Source organism: Trypanosoma brucei, assembly GCF_000002445.2.
Source record: "Trypanosoma brucei brucei TREU927 chromosome 11 chr11_scaffold02 genomic scaffold, whole genome shotgun sequence".
Taxonomy (NCBI): Eukaryota; Euglenozoa; class Kinetoplastea; order Trypanosomatida; family Trypanosomatidae; genus Trypanosoma; species Trypanosoma brucei.
Genome location: NT_165287.1, coordinates 66086 through 82841, shown reverse-complemented (window position 1 = coordinate 82841; position 16756 = coordinate 66086). Strand labels below are relative to the sequence as shown.

General features: G+C 42.4%; 1 protein-coding gene and 4 pseudogenes across 1 annotated transcript, besides 9 other annotated features; 1 reads left to right on the top strand and 4 right to left on the bottom strand.

Moving 5' to 3' along the window:
- Positions 1-2221: part of a repeat region that runs on past the window's edge.
- A 99-nt stretch (positions 2222-2320) lies between these two features.
- On the bottom strand, positions 2321-3727 carry Tb11.13.0001 (annotated as a pseudogene).
- A 1794-nt stretch (positions 3728-5521) lies between these two features.
- Tb11.13.0002 lies at positions 5522-7070 on the bottom strand (annotated as a pseudogene).
- A 1843-nt stretch (positions 7071-8913) lies between these two features.
- On the top strand, positions 8914-10470 carry Tb11.13.0003 (annotated as a pseudogene).
- Positions 10471-10698: 228 nt separating this feature from the next.
- Positions 10699-10874: a microsatellite.
- Positions 10875-10981: 107 nt separating this feature from the next.
- Positions 10982-11045: a sequence feature (AT_rich).
- A 113-nt stretch (positions 11046-11158) lies between these two features.
- Positions 11159-11180: a sequence feature (AT_rich).
- Positions 11181-11318: 138 nt separating this feature from the next.
- Positions 11319-11346: a sequence feature (AT_rich).
- Positions 11347-11487: 141 nt separating this feature from the next.
- Positions 11488-11523: a sequence feature (AT_rich).
- A 4-nt stretch (positions 11524-11527) lies between these two features.
- Positions 11528-11704: a sequence feature (A-rich).
- Positions 11705-12047: 343 nt separating this feature from the next.
- Positions 12048-12112: a microsatellite.
- A 202-nt stretch (positions 12113-12314) lies between these two features.
- Positions 12315-13739, bottom strand: Tb11.13.0004 (variant surface glycoprotein; the record flags this gene model as incomplete). The annotated part of the gene is made up of 1 exon (XM_823005.1): positions 12315-13739. One exon carries the CDS (start codon positions 13737-13739, stop codon positions 12315-12317), a length of 1425 nt encoding a protein of 474 aa, XP_828098.1.
- Positions 13740-14863: 1124 nt separating this feature from the next.
- Positions 14864-14904: a sequence feature (AT_rich).
- Positions 14905-14924: 20 nt separating this feature from the next.
- Tb11.13.0005 lies at positions 14925-16497 on the bottom strand (annotated as a pseudogene).
- Positions 16498-16756: the final 259 nt, after the last annotated feature.

Here is a 16756-nt window from a genome sequence, read left to right as displayed (position 1 = left end):
ATACTATAGCTAAACTTTGCCTGAACAAGAGCCAAACAGAATGCTCTTATTATTTCTCTACAGGGGCGATGTCAACTGGCCTAAGCTTCATTAGTCACATGTTTTCTGCTGTTTATAGGAAGTGTGGATGTTTGCTTACTTCGTCCTTTATGTGGCTGTATTGTCAATCCCAGTAGCTTTAGCGTTCTATTTTCCTTTAAAGCTTCCCCCTACTTTTAGCCTTATCCGGTTTGTGTCCCTTGATACAAATAGCGTATACTCCCCTTTATCACTGACATATCCATGAAGTGCAACGCTGACAACTTCTCTGTGCAATTAAGTCCTATCTGTACTGTTTCTGTATCTCGATGATGTTATTGGGTGTACATATTATTGTAAGGTCATCAGCGTAGAATCCGTGTGCGAATTCTGGAATCATTTTCATTATTGAACTTAGCGAGTGTATGTTACTTCTATAATAAGCAGAAGTAAAACTAGCACTGAGCCTTGGAAGATGCCGCATGTCAGCTGTATTTTTTCTGACTTCGTGTTGTCGACTCTTACTCGTGCAGTCCTTACTTTATAAAAGCTGCACTATCCAGGCAAACAGGTGCGACTCCAATCCAATTTCGTGTAATGCCTTGGTTATACATCCGTTATCCACAGAGTCAAAAGCTCTATCATGATCTATGAATACTTTCGCTGCTTTTTTCTACTGTTACTCCATGTGTTACGGATTTTTTGAGGGTCACTGGTCTGAATGACGCCATGCTTGCCTCATGTTTATTATGGTTTAGCAGCGGAATAATCATAAAAGGTTTCCATTTTTTTGGAAGTTAACTGTTTTTCACACTGCAGTTAAATAGTCTCAACAGCTCTTTGACCAATCGTTCCAAGCTGTCTGAATTCTTCGCAATGAATTTCGTAGTATTCCGAAGCAGTTACAGAGGAGAGCTCTTTTACTGCAGTTTCCAGTTCGGCTTCTGTAGTTGGTGTGAAAGTCCTTTTCCTGGCGGTCGGAATTTGCATATCTGGTGCTCTTAGTGCCTTTGTTAAACGCTCCATGTACATCCTTTCTAGTTTGTGTGTCTGCTGGCGCTTAGTCAATGAATGTCCATCCACTACCATTACTGGCGATGCAAAACTACGCTGGACGTAAATAGACTTTACGATATTCCAGCTGAGCGGTTTTGTGCCTCCAACTTGAGTACATTTTCCTTCCATCTTTGAAGAGCCATGTCCGCAAGTACTTTTCTTCACTATCTAATCAGCGCATCTCTCCTACGTTCATTACGATACTTTTGTATTTTCTTGGAGAGTTTCATCAACTCTATTATCGAGAACGACGGTGCTACACCCTTACCTTTTGGTATGTTTTTCTTGGCTGCTTGTCTTTTGCATCTCGCGATGGCTTCATTTAGCGCATCCGCACTTTCTATTTTTCTTTTAAGTCTTGTTGAAAATGAACTTATTACCGACCGCTCGGAAGTCACTCCAACGCGCTTTATTCCACATGTATAAAGTTGGGGAAGGTTTTGAGGCCATAGTGGGTCCCACAACACATGATGCGAGTTGGCATCAGCCCCTTATAATAGAAGCCATCTTTCTATCGCTAATTGTTCCAACGCTGTGTTAAAAACTACTGATTTTCTAAGAAAATAAGCTGAAGTGACTGCCAAATTCACATCAGCCAAAAATCTCAGCGTTGCTGTCACTCTTTCTAGCACTCCTTTTTTCATATGTCCCCTTTCCCCACTCCATTTCATCTCGCACTAGAATTTACACCACAACCCCGTGCATAATTCTCTCCAACGCTACATGCTGGTATTCTCTTATTTTAAGCGCGGTGATCCCGCTGAAGCCGAGTAAATCTCCCACAATAAACAGAATACAACGTGGTCCTCTTGAAGCCGCCTCTCCAAGTCAAGTCGTTTTACATGAGGTAACGCCACAGCATTCCATTTGGCTCCACGAATAACGGGGCCGGGATTCTGTTCTACATCTCCCTTAAGTAGTATAAGCCTACGTATCCCAATCGGGGTATGCTCTGACGTGCAGAAGAACAGTCTAATATATTTCTTCAGCCCAGAGTGCTGATGCTGCTGCTTGCTCTTTCTCTGGTCGCCAAAAACCTGTTGCCCTCCCAAATCCTGTCGGACCAGGTATAATGCGGGCGATTGGCTTCCTTCTGGATGGAGCAATAAACCCTGGAACCACGATGAGGCGGCAGGCGCCACCGAGTATTTGTAGAGATATGAGAAAAACTGTGAAAAGAATATCATATTTTAGAAAAATTTCAAAAATTTCACAAAATTGAGCAAAACGTTTTTCAAAAATTTAATCATAGAAGAAAAAATGCAAGCCAAAGAGGAGCTTTATTGATAACAAAAGAATTGCTTACTGTGGTGTTTGTTGTACTATCTGTCCCTGTTGTTGTGGTCACTTTATCTTGGCACTTTTCTTCTGTTTTTTTGGAATCAGCTGCTGCTGCGGTTGCGACCTTCTTTTCTGCTTCTAGTACTTTGGCGTTCCTTATCCATTCGGCATGACTTATGATTGCTGTCCGCTCCTGGGCGTTACTTATTCCTGTTATTTATTTTTGTGCCGAACTTTTCTCACTGCGGCTCGTGTGACTATCCTTGTTGAGGATATCCATGAAGTTGGTTTTGAAGTCATTTCTGTTTTTATGGAACGTCTGTTCAATGTAATCTTCAATTTGTTTGCTCTTTTCGCTATCTGTCGTGTCGGCTATATGTTGGAATTGTGGAAGGCAGTTTCTAAGTGTGAGCTTGACTATGCCGTCGCTTTTTAGGTTGCTGCCGCTTAGGTCTTCAAGCTTATCGGGTTTATTTTTCATTGTGTCTAGTGCCCTACAGACGAAATATCCAAGCTTCGCCTCGTAAGCCGTGTTTTCAACGGTTTTGGCTATTTCTTGTATTCAAACACCTGTGTACCTGTCGCCTGTCCTGAGGTCCACGCCGGTGGCTGTGTAAGATGTCGTTTTTCGTAAGTCTTTAAAACTTATTTTTGCCATTGTGCTTGTTTGAACGCACCTTTGAATAGAGTTGGAGAAGTTGAAGTTGTTTCTGTCGTGTTGTGTGCATTTTCCTAGGCTGCTTAGCGTTACAGCCGACTTGTTGAACTTTTTTAGAAATTATTCTGGCGTCGTTATTTTCAATTTAAAAAGTTTCGTCCACTCGTGTTCCACTAATGGTGACCACAGCGTTTTCACATTATTTACAACGATGCAGACCGAAGTTACTCCTGTTGCTAATTTAAGTTTGATGTTTACGGCCATGTCGCTTGTTTTTGAGTGCTTCCCTGTGTCTTCTGCTGGCATTGCTTTGGCCGCTACCGTTAGGGCCTGAAGTACACAAAGTTGATGATCTAGGAGACTTACAGCTTCGTTTATTGTCAAATCTTGGCCTTTGCTGTGTAGCGGTGCTTTTTCTTCCATCTCCTCTGCCTTAGCTGCAAGTGCCATGAACAAGCATCTTCTTTCGGCGTTTTGTTCTGCTGTTTCTGCCGTTTGCCACGCCAGGTGCTGTCTGTGCAGCTTCTCAAAGTCAGCTCTTGCATTAGCAGTCTGCTTCTGTATGTGTGATTTTAGTGCTTTGTCATGTGTTAACTCCTTGCACGAATCGTCTACAGCCGCCGCCCCTTTGTCGTTGGTTTTGGCTTGCACATGCGCCGTTGCCAGTACCGTTAGAAGTTTTATAACTCCAGGGTGGTGCAAGATGTTCCTCATTTTCGTGGGTGCTTCCTTGGCTGCCTGCCTCCAGGCTGTTATTAACATCAGAATGGATCAGTTTGGTAGGTTACTGAGTTGAAAAATTTTCTTTGATACATCTCTTTTTCTCTTTATGCTTAGGTATAACGTGAAATGGTAATATATCCGCTGTTTGAGGGCTTCCTTATTTTCATTTTAAATTCTTTTTTATATTCGTTTAAATGTTTTCAATTTACATTTACTATTTATCTAACAAGCCACACCCGTTGTTGTTCCAGCCTTTTGTTAAAGTAAATAACGCTTCACACTCTATGAGTAAATTCTTTCTGTTGTTTCATGTCGGCAGGGACTCCCATCACAATGAAAAAACAGTCATAGCCATCTCCTCTTCTGTATCAATTTATTTTTGGATGAGATGCGGCTTTTCTTATAGTCTTTTAGATGGTCACAGCATCTTATTTTAATGTCCTTTTCAATCGCGGGTTCTAGTGGCGTAGCTAATTCAGTATGATATTCTATCTGTTTGATTCTTTGGTTTGCACCACAACATTCTGTGTATTGAGGAAGATTCATCACTGCTGTTTTTCAAGAAACATCTTCCATATGGAACTACAATGCCCGTGTGTCTTCCATTTGTATCATTCGTTTCTGACTTTCTTACTGCGATTGTTTTTCTTTAAAGTTAACTGTACTAAAAGGTGCTATAATATAAAAAGAGTATGAGAAACAATCGTAATGTTCGGGATTATCTCTAATAAAATAAATTCAATTTTACACTCATAAGTCATATTACCTATAACCATCTGGGTATGCTATTCAAGTTGTAATCTCTAATTGGCGTTCGCATAAATATGGAACGGCATTTTTTTCTCCGATATAGTATATTTTACAATTTTTATCCTTAAAATGGCCACTTAAGCTTACTGTTCATACGCTATCCTCTTCTTCTTTAACTTCTTTATTGGAGTTTACATTTTTGTTTTTCGATGTAATATTCCTCTTGTCTCCTGACAGGCTACATTTATACTAATTTTTGCAAATTGTGCACGGTTTGTTGCATTCTTCATTTTATTTTTTTCTTTTCTTCATCGGTTTCGTCAGTGTTGTTAGCAGATGCACTTTTAAACTAATTGTATTTCTTTTATTATTTGAATTCTTTATTTTAAGTTTTTGTGTACCCATGATAGTTCCTTAAGCTAAAATAATACGTTGTTAAAATAGTTCTTAAGAGCATATTGATCGTGGTATGTTTATTCGCCTTCCACTTTTACTCCTTTGTATTAGTTGTGTAGACTGCATTTGGCGTCTAAACGCGACTCTGTTTATCTCTAATTGTCACATTCGCCGTCTGCAGCTGTTCGATGCTGTTCATGGTCTCATTCGCGTTTGAATCTGCGTATATTCCATATCCTTATCCCTCCCACTTTCTTTATGTCCCTTCCTTAGTGATAGTGTTTCTCTTCTTCTCACTATTCTACTCACTAACCTAACTAGTCCTCTTACATCCTTTACATTGCTTCCATCGCAACTATTTTATATTTTTACACCATCTTCGTCACTCTTCTTATTATGATTTTGGTATATGCACATTCACAACACTTTCTTATTATTATTAATACTAATATCACTATTAAAACTCTGAATAATATACATATAGGAAATAAACAAATTATAATTTCACAAATTTTTCATACCCTATAATCCTCTTACTTTGCACTCCTAAGCCACTGTCATATGAAATTTCAAAATTTAGATAGTTTCAATATTTTTCACATTTGTTTCAACAAGTGTTAAAATATATTGAACAGTAAATTAAAAAACGTAGAATGATTCCAAACTCATAAAAGCAGTAGTAATAAGACGTAATTTCTTATTTACAAGAAAACTGGTACCTCTTGATTTTTCTTCTATCCAACCACAAACATATTTTTTGCCTGTATGAGTCTTTACTTGGACAACCTCGCATTTATCTTCGGTATCGAGGCCGGTGCATTTTGAAGTTGACTCCCCTGTTCCTGCATTTGTCTCTCCTTCTCCCTCTTTAGGTTTGTATGTTCCTTCTGTTTCATTTTTTCCTTCCCATTTGCATTTACCTGTATTTTCACATGTGGTTTTGCTGTTTTTGTGTGTCGTGCACTCTTGGTTGTCGCTGCTTTGTGGCATCGGACTGCCAGCTGTTGCTGCTTGTTGTATGGATACGAGCTTGTACGCCTCTGCTATTGTGTATGCTTCGTCGCGGAGCCTGCTGATTTGTTCGACCATTGTGTTACTGTTTGCTATTGCGGTTTCTTGGTCTGCAAGGTCGGCTGCTATTCTTTCCAGGCCGTCCAGCCACAGGATTTTGCCTGCGTGCGACGCCGCGCTGGCGGTATAGCCGGTGTATTTGGTGCAGATTGCGGTGGCTTGGGTGCCGATGCAGCTTGTTCCACTGTGTAACGTGCCTAGGTAGCCGTCTCCTGAAATTATTTTGACCATTGCTCTTAGTCGCCGCGCCAGCGTTTGTAAATTCGTCGCCGTTATGACCGAGGTTTTTTCTTCAGGGCAGTGCCCGATTAATTCGTTCCATAGTGTTGGGCTCGGTGCGCTGACTCCGCTGTTCCATGCCTGCGTATTTAGTTGGCCTCTGAAGCAAGGCGTGGCCAGCGCCCCTGTGTTGTCTTTGGCGCAGACACATACTATAGTTGCCGCTACAGTTATTGCGTTGTCTGTGCAGTCTGTTTGCCGCGTGTTGCTTGAGGTTTTAAAAACTTTGGTGTTGTCGTACGTCTGTCCAGTGCTCCCTGCCCCGAAAACTAGTTGCCTTATCTGCTCTTGTGCAGTTTCAGCTGTGTACTTGGTCGCTGTTTGCTTCTTGGTTTCCATTTTTTCCAGTATATTCGCTGCGGTCGCCGATGCTTGCTTTATTGCTGCTGTCGCTAGATCTTTGGCCGGTCCCTTGAGGTTTGTTAGCGCGTTGTTTTTAACTTTTTCCGGTGTGCTGCTTGGTGATTTCAGCTTGTCGGCCGCTGTTTTCCACTTTTCCCAGTTCGTCGTCCAGTGTTTATTTAGGTGCTCTTTTGGTACTCCTGCTGATTTAGCTATGTCGTCTGCTGAGTTCGAGGTCTTGTGGTCCTGCAGCATTTTTTGCCATTCGCTAGGAGCTGCTGACGTATTGAGTTCTATTAACTCGTCGTACGCTGATGTTGCCGATTTTAACGCTTGTCTCAGGTTTGCCGTCCCGCGTGCCAGGTTTACAGTTTCGCACAAGGCATGATACAGGGCACTGTTATCCGTCGCTTGGTTGTTCGCTTGCGTGAAAGCGGTTAGAGTTACCGCTGCGAGTATACGGTGCCAGGCTTGCTTTTTTTTTTTTTTTTGTCATCTCTTGCTTATACTTTTTGTTTCAGAAAATAGTGAAATGAAGGCTAGAAACTGGACTTTCTTTCCGGAGCATCTGTGCAGATATGGTAGAAATCATTACCGATCTCTGCTGGTGAACACACATTGGTTTCTGACTGTTTGCTCTTTTTTCTTGAGCACATTACCGCCGCTGTCTGGCAAGGTGTGTCACCCTGTGAGTTGAGGGCGATAGCACGGTCTTTGTTACAAATCGGTGAGTTGCACAGCTTATTGCGGCGTCACTGGTGGGGAGTTTCTGAGTGTGAAAGAAGGCTGTTCGCGCTACGTTGGATGTTGCTTTTGGATATAATGCTTCTATGTGCGAGCATTGTGTCAGTTTTATACATCCATGGCGTTATAAACAATGTTTGTTTCAGGTTGAGCTATAATCTTAAGGCACTTTTGTGTGAAACACAGCCGTTTGTTTGCCTACTTTTCTTTTCAGATTTGCCACAGCTTACTGCTTTCTGTTTTGTCTATTTTGCGATGACTTGAAACAGCTTGGAAGTTCTCTCGTGGTTAATGTGCGGTTTATAAACCAATGTTGCTTTCTTTTTTTGCAATTTTACTTTTTCTATGTTTGCGTTTTGTTTCTTGATATGCCTACTTTTGTATATTGCGTACTTGAAGTTAGTGTTCTAATTGCTGTAGTTTCCTTTATTGTATTTTCTTTTTGTTACTGCTTTTGAAATTCACCGATACGTAAATCTGTTTGGCGACAAACAGTTTTTAGAAATGGTTCTTTTTTACAGATATCTGTGTGATAAGATAGATTCAGTTGTAGTTTTGTATGAAACATCATTGCTGATCTATTGAATCAATTTTTTAAACTTAAGTTTCAATCTTTACATGCTTTCTTGTACAAAACAACGAAAGGTTATATCCATCAAATAATGTATGTAATTCGCTTGTGTGTAAGGGGTATTAAAAGTCCCTGTTTGCGTTCTCCATTTTGAAGACATAACGGTTTCATTTGGGTTTGTACTTTTATTTTGTATTATTATATTGCGATGGATAGTGCTATGTTGCAGAAAGTTTATGCTGGTTCGTGGACTTAGTATTTTATTGGCCACAATCGTCGGCTTTCTGTTTCAGCTCCGCTTGTGGGGTTTTATTACTTTGGTTGACAAAGTCACTTCTGTGCAAGTTGTACATTCATTATCAGCTTGTGTCAATGTATTGAGTTTCTGTTCATTCTTTTTAGTATTCTGTTTGTATATAATACATTTTCGTACCGCTATTTAATAATGTCAGTGGCGGTCCAATTACATGCCTTTTTTGGTACGTGTTGTCTGTTCGTGCTGGAGTGAATTCATTTGGTCTTTGAACCTGGCTACATCTCTATTTCACACTGTCTGCTTTCTGGTATTTGATTATGTATATCATCTTCTTTGTGCTTGAAGCTGCGCACATTCCACCTCCTTTTTTTAATTTCTTTAATAATATTCGCAGTGCTTTTGGTCAATTGATCACTGTTCCACTCATACAGGTGCCACCATAGCACAGTCGGCACTGTTTTAAATTGGTCTGTTCTGTCCTCTCATTTAATTTTACCACGCCTCTTATTATAGTATTAGCACGTACATGTTCAAAGCACTTTCCCATCATCATCATTATTACTACTATCATTACTGCTCTTATTATAATATTCGTATACACACACTCACAACACCCTCTTTTTTGCCTAAAAACCTTCAACAAAGCAGCTCAACGTTCGCTGTTGAACCCAGAAAGCAAACAGCATTGATGACAAACCACTAAACGACCACGGGGCACAAAATTTTGGTGCACCCCCTTCTTTCTGATCAACAGGCAACCTTCTGTACATGTCCATTCAAAAAGAAAGAGCAACAGAGATGACCACGCTCATGTACCTAGCGGCAACAGCGGCCACAATAATGTTCCGCGCAGCGACCATTGTCGACGCAACCGTTGACCAAGAAGCTGAAAACGCACAAGAGTTTGGAGCGCTCTGTAACTTAATTCGGCTGGCCTCTAAGGGCTTCGACAGCACAGAGATAAAAGTTGCAGAGCAAGTAACGCAGCTAAAAAACGACATACAGAGAGCGGAGATAATCGCTTACGACAACAAAACAGAGGTAGAAAGACGAGAAAAGGAAGGCACAGAAGGACTTAACAAAGAATACAAGGCGCTGCCAAAAACTGCGGCAGGAATCGCCACAGCGAAGCAAATAAATGAAACGGCCCAGGCGGCAGCGGAGGTGATATCGGCGCTGAAAAGCAAGATCAAAACCGTCGAAGCGGCCACGGCCACGGCAAACAAACACCTTTTCAAAGCAGTGTGTGGCAAAGACGAAAAGCCTCCTGAACTAACACCAAGAGCAACCCTCTTTGCGGCGGGAAACGTCGCCAGCATTTTCGGCGGAACCGGCTCAAACACAAGGGAAACAAGCTGCGGCTCGGTGCCATTCAGCAGCGAACAAACAACCAATGTCGGCAAAACGTTAATTAACGACTTAGTCTGTCTTTGTGTCGACGGACAAACGGGAATGTAGAACTGCGCAACAGCTGCCCACGGAACAACGACAAACCAAAACAACTTTCGCACACCGCATAGCACAATACACACAAGCTGGGATACTTTGATGGCGGAGTGCCCACAAACACCAACGAAAGTCACAGCAGCAGCTCTACAGGCAGCGCTTACCAGCCTCGTCTCACTAATTGGAGGAAACACTCACAGCAAAACAACACCAACCCAAAACAACAAATACATTCTCGGCTGGGCAGATGCGACGGCAACAGGCTGCGACGGCACAACAAAACAGATTTGCGTCAACTATGCACCATGGCAAAAAACGGTAGGGAACAGCGAGATCCGCTGGCAAACAGAAGTGCGACAAGGAATCGAAGCAGCGCCAACAGCAGCAACCGAATCAGACATTACTGCCACCATCAACACACTAACGACAATGAACCCAAGTGTTTGGCACCTATATGAAGCTGGTTTTTCAGCAAACACAAAAAAAGACAGTGAACCAACAAACGACAAATTAGCAAGTGTTGCACAAGAAGAATGCAAGGAGCACAAACCAAAAGAGACATGTGAAGAAAAAGGTTGCAAATGGGAAGAAAAAGATGGAAAGTGCGTAGCAGATGAAACTAAAGTTACAGAGCAGACAAACCCAGCAACAGGAACAGGAGAGAAAACTTCAAAATGTACTGGCATAGAAAGCAAGGAGAAATGCGAAGCCGTGCAAGGAACAGCTCCCCCTGGCAAAAAATCTGTTTGCGGATGGATCACTTACGAGGACGGTAAAGGAACACTTGAAAAGCCTTACTGCCGTGATTCCTCTATTCTAGTAAACAAACAATTCGCCCTCAGCGTGGTTTCTGCTGCATTTGTGGCCTTGCTTTTTTAATTCCCTCCCTCTTTTTAAAATTTTCCTTGCTACTTGAAAACTTCTGATATATTTTAACACCTAAAATCAGCTGAGTGTTTTTTGTTGATTGTTTGTAAAAATATTTGATTCTGTAAAAACATTTGTTTTTCTGGCGAATAAAATTTTTTTCCTTCTTTTCCCGTTTTTTTAGAGTTTTTGTAGGTACCTAGGTAGGAATGGGGGGGGGGTAGTTAGGTAGGTGGAGGGGGGTTAGGTAGGCTTAGGCTTAGGGTTAGGGTGTTTCGGGTTAGCGGGTTAGGGTTAGGGTGTTTCGGGTTAGCGGGTTAGGGTTAGGGTGTTTCGGGTTAGCGGGTTAGGGTTAGGGTGTTTCGGGTTAGCGGGTTAGGGTTAGGGTTAGGGTTAGGGTTATTCGGTTAGGGTTACTTTTTTCCTTTTTCTTTTTTACCCCGCAGCTGCGTCCTTAATTGCTCCAATAATTTTGTTTTTGGCTCCACAGTAATGCACAGGCTCTTTTTTCTTTGCGCCAGCGTTTTTTTAAATTTTTTAAAGTTTTTTTAAAGTTTTTTAAACCTTTTTTAATTTTTGTTTTTTTTCTTGAGTTTTTCGATTTTTAAAAATTTGTATTTTTTTAGTGATGCAGCGGCTCCTTTATTATGCGGACCCTAACCCTCCTCCCCCCCACTCCCCCGCGCACGCATATCCAATCTTTAAATTTATAAAAATATTTTGATCCCCGTCGCGACATTGCATTTTTTTTTACATTTTTACGTTTTTTGGGAGTGCGCGAATTTTTTTTAGCGCGTCTTTCAGCAACCCTTTTTTACCCTTCTTTTTTTTGCATGATTTTATTTTTTAAATTTTGCGACTTTTTAAATTTGAATTTATATATTTTTTGCACCCCACCAGTGACTCTTTTTTGCCTTCTTGGTTTTTCGTTTTTTTTGTCACCGCAGTTTTTTTGTTTTCAATGTTTTTAGATTTAAAAAATTTTTTCTAATCCTTTTTTTTAGTTTTCGGATTTTGCGAGGTTTTTGGTTTTTTAAAAAATTTTTTCATTTTTTTTAAAATTTTCCGAATTTTTGAATTTTAATTTGTTATTTTTGATTTTTTTGTTCCCTGTCGCGGCATTATTTTTTTATTTCGGCTTTTTTAGCTCATATTTTTTTAATTCATCTTTTTGCTTTATTTTTTTTCGCTTTTTTCCTTTTTTCTGTTTGGATTTTTTCGGTTCTTTTTAAATCTTTATTTTTTTAAATTATCGTTTTTTAGATTTTTAGATTTTAAAGTTTTTGAGAGTTTTGAGATTTTTAAATTTCGAACTCCGGGTTAGATTTTGCATTTTTTTCTTTAACTTCTTTTTTTTTGCAACCCCCCACTTTTTTTTGCGACACACATTTTTTTTAGCCACACGAGCGCCTAAGTTTCGGGTTCGGGTTAAGGTGTTGAGGGTTAGGGTTCGCATAACAAAAAAGCTGCTGCATCACTTTTAAAAAAATAAAAACAGCAAAGTGGTGTAAAAAAAATGGAGCCGCTGCATCACTAAAAGACTAGAAAAACTGGAATGAGAAAATTAATTAGCAGGAAGAGAGGAAAATTAACCCTAACCGAATAACCCTAATCCTAATCCTAACCCTAAGCCTAATCCTAATCCTAAGCCTAAGTAGGGAAACCCTCCCTAACTAACCTAACTAATCACCCACCTACCTGCACAAAATAAAAAAATTCAACGGGAAAAGGAAAAAAATTTTAGGTATCAGAAAAGCAAAAATTTTTACAGACTCAGAATTTTTTACAAATACAGTTCAATTTTTTCGGTGAATTTAGGTGTTAAAATATATCAAACAGCAAAAATCCTAAAAGTTTTATAGAAGCAAAAATGCAAGCCAAAGAGGGGCCTTGTTAATGAGAAAAGAATTGTCTCCTGTGCTGTTTGTGTTTGGTGCTGCTGTTGCTGTAGCTTTTGCAGGATCTTCCTCGCATTTTCTATCTTTGTCATTATATTTGCATCCGGCCTTGCTGTTGCTTTTATCCTTGTTATTTTCCTCCTGGCATGTAATTTCTTGCTTTTTTTCGCCGGTAATGCCCTGCGTCTGATCACGGTGCCTGCTGGCATCCGCTTGGTGTTCCGCTTCAGCTGGTGGCACTAACCTGTTTTGGGCGGCAGCTGTATAAACGCTTTTTGCTTCCTCGCTGAGTGCTTCTACAAGCAGGGCCAGTGTCTGCGCTTGCTGCAGCCTGGTTTCGGTCTGCTTTGCTAGCCCTGCTGCCAGCCGAAGCTCGGCTGCCCACTTTATCTTGCTTACTCCGCTATCGCCTCCTTTTTTGAAGAAGTCGCTGTAATCTATGCAAAGTTTGGTGTCTGCTCCATTGCACCCTGTGCCGGAGTTATCGCCGAAGTGTAGCACTTTTTCGCCACCGGTGGAGGTTTCCTTCAGGGCCCTTGTAAAGTCCGTCACTGCCGCTTCAACTACTGCGTCTGTCAGTTCGCCTGGTTTGCCGCATGGGCAAGATGTTTTGAGTGGATTCCACGGCTCATCGATGGTTTTGGCTGCGTTCCACTGGACAGCCGTTACAGTCAGCCCGCAGTCTTGCGGTGTTACACCTGTACCGTGGCAAAGGCACATCATGTCGCTTGCTAGGCTTTTGCCCACGTTTGATTTGCCGCATGCCGAGTCCCAGTTGGCCAGTGCGTGGATGCCGTCTGGCGTTGTCGGCTTGTTGGCCTCTGGCTTGCCGTAGGCCGCTGCTTGAAGGTGGGATCTTACTGTGGTCATGCCGAACGTGCCGTCCGCTCCTTTGAGGTTGTCTATCTTTGATTTCAATGAAAGCGCCCTGTCAAGAAGCGCGGATATTTGACTGTGAGCCTGTTTTTTTTGCCTCCCGTCGTTTATGGCTGGGTAATCGCTGTTTCTAGCGGTGCCGACCTTAGCCTCGCCGGCCCGTTTGCCTGCGGCGTACCATTTCGGCCACATCGTTGTCCACATTGGGGGATACGGTGCTTTCCTAAATTTTTGAGGCAATTCATCTGGTTTGGCGGTCATTGCGGCAAAATCGAAGTTTGATGTCCAGTTGGCGTCGCTGTTTGAGAAGTTTAATTCCTCCAGTGTCGCTACTAGCGCGCTTGCATCTGGTGACAATGTTTTTGGTTCTGGCTCTATTGCCGCCACGGACAGCAGCCTGCACAGTATGCTGTGTTCTTTTGCATTTGCATCTTGGGCCGCCTCTACGGAGCCTAGAAGCAGCGTCAGTGCGGCTGCTACAGCGCGTTGCGTTGATTGCCGTGACATTTAAGCTTGGTCGAACCACTGAAGGTTGGCACGGCGGGACGTTTTGATAAACAGTGCTTAGGGAGTGCTATGAAGTTAAAAGAGAGCATGGGGCTGCTGCATCCGCCAGCTACTGTTAGCATTGAGTGTTAAAGAGCTCCCACACTTGGCGAAGAAATGAAAGGTCTTTGGATAGCCGCTGACGAGTGCACCTCCTGTTAGCACAAAGGCCGCTCTGCGGAGAGGCTGCCTGGCCGTTGGGCAGTCCTTCTCATTGTGTGCTGTTGCAACCTCTGTAACAACGGGACCTTCATAACCCCAACTTTATTTTGTAGCCATTTATAATACTCTAACACTGTTATTCTATCAATCAACAAAGTCCCCCTACAAGCTGCCCCACTATTTCATCAGAGCCAACAATTAACATTTATTTTACGAACCGCTGCCACATGGAGGTGCCGCTTAAAATCTGGATTTACTAATGCAATAAAAAACACAGTCAGCCCTATCTCTGCCGATGTTTCTATCTATTCGTGAGTGAAATTCGGGGCACTCTCGGCGGCTCCTGTTCCTCCTGATGCATTATCTCTTCTGTGTTGTCCCGCATTCCCTACTTTCTTACTTTCTTTTCAGTCTTGTATCACTACTTCTTTGCACTAGGTCTAGCGACGCCATTGTCTTGGAAACTGGATTTTGCCTGCCCCCCATTTTCCCTGCATCATCTTGTGTATGATTATGCATATTATAATGCTTGTGCTGTAACCCGCTCATACTCTATCTCTCTTTCCGTCTGCCTTGTCTTTAATAATAATATTACTCATACTCTCTCATCTAATGTCGCATTCATTCACTCACTCCTAGAAAATCGTTTCTATTATTTTAATTACCTCTATTTCAATTTTCATCTCGGACTGCGTCACTATAATTATAATATTCGTATATACACACTCATAACTCTCATAAAAAACATTACCATTCTAACACTATCTAATATCCATAAAGTAAACAAAATTAGAACATCGCTTATTTTTCATGCCCTAACACTTAACTGCTTTACACCAGTGGGCCACAACAATACCGAAATTTCAAATTTTTACAAAAGTTGTAAAATATATCAAAGTTTAACAATTTAATAAAATACTCTCAAAATATTAAATTTCATAATTTTTATAAATTTCATAAAATTGAGCAAAAATCCTTAGAATGCTAAAATAACACAAAACTCATAAAAGCAGCTGCTATGAGAGCCAATTTCTTATTGACGAGAAAACTGGAAGGAAGGCAGTCAGGTCTGGGAATTTTACCCTCGTTGTCTGTAAAAGTTATCCAACCACATTTACGAGGGGCAGAAGCTGGCAGTCCTTCATTCTCTTTTTCACAAGATGTCTGATCCTGGTGTGTAGAGCAAACAGTTTCCCATCATTCCCTCCTGTTTCTTGGTTTTCTTGCTCTGCCGCTTTTTGTGTGGCTTCTTTCGTTAACGTGCACTTTTCACCATCTTTGCCGTCTTTGTTAAAAACGCACCCATCTTTAGCTAGTTTTTTACACTCTTCTTGCTTGTCGTTGCCTTTGGTATTGCACTCCTTCTCCTTTTCTTCTGCTGATTTTGTACTCGTCTTGGCTGCTGCTTCTTGAAGTTTTTTCTCGGTATTCGCTAGTTTCTGTTTCTTCAACTCCGAGTAGAAGCACGGCTCCAACAGTTGGTTTATGTCAGTGTCATTACCAAGTTTCTTCAAGTTGGGACTTTTCTTTAGTATGCCTGTGATGGGCATGTCGTTTATGTCTTGAAGAAGCAGTTTGTCCGGTCGATCGCTTGCATTGTAGCTTGTCTTGGTCGCGGTCGGAAGTTCGCTGTCTCTTTTACAGTCTGAGCTTTCAAGGCCGAACAAATATCTCCCTGCTGCGTTTTTGTAGTCGTCTCGCTGTGCTGCGTCGGCTACCGTGGTCTGCGTTGCGGTTTGCAACGGGCTTGTGGTCCGCTGCACATGCCTTAGCACCGCGGCAACTAGAGGCGCTTTTCCGCCATTTACTGACTTCTTACCGCCTTCTCCTGCAAGCCCGTTAGTTGCTGTGATCTGGATCAAGCCCGCCGCCACTGTTGGGTTGTTCCTGCTAATGTCCACGCCAGTGCCGTCGTTGAGCCACTTGTGGTTTGCAGCGTCGGAATTCATGTCACATTGGTTGCCGCTGCCTGTTGCCAACGTTGCGTGGTCCACGGCATTTGCGAGGTAGCTTGCAAAGCCGTTGGGTCTGAGGGCTACGAAGTCTGGTCGCCGGTGTTGGTTGCCGCTGGGTTTATTTTGCACAACGGTTCTTGCTTCTCGAGCGCTGCTACGCCTTGCACACCGTTACTGGCTGTGTCGCTGTCTTGCAGGCAGCTTTTGTTGCTGCCTGATACGGCCGCAGCAGTCGTTACAAACTCCCGTATTGCGCCTTGCAGCCGACCGCCGTCTAGTACGGAAGTCAGTTCTTGGCTGGCCTCTTGCGAATCGTAGTATGCTAGATGTTTTGACAAGGATCGGGCCGTGTAGTCGAGCGTGGTTTGCGTCGCTGGCCCAGAGAGTGTGGTGTTGCCGCTTTCTAGAAAAACCATTGTCTGTAGTAGCCCTCGTAGTTCCTGGCTAGCCGCTTGTGCAGGCGCCTTTAGTGTATGTTGTGCTCTGCTACCGAGTTTTTCGCCATCTGCGCCGATTTCGCACAGCTCCTTCAAGTACGTGTGTACTATTTGTTTGTCGACTGTTGCTTTACCGTGTTGCAGATGTGTCAGAACCGCCACCAGCGCGATCGCAGTGCCCTACTTCATCGCTGTAAGCTTGGTTTTCTAGTGGTTTTCTACAATTTTGTATTCGCATAGAGGGGGCTGCTTGTGCATTGGTAGTTGTGTTGAATGCAGGGGTTTTGAGTGGCTTGGCTGTTGCGTCTGTTGCAGTTGAGCCCGCTGCAGCTTACATGTCCATTTCTGCTGTGATTAAGAGAAAAAGCTAAACATTTTACGAACCAACGTCCAGGTTATGGTGCCACTCAGCTCGGCGGTATGC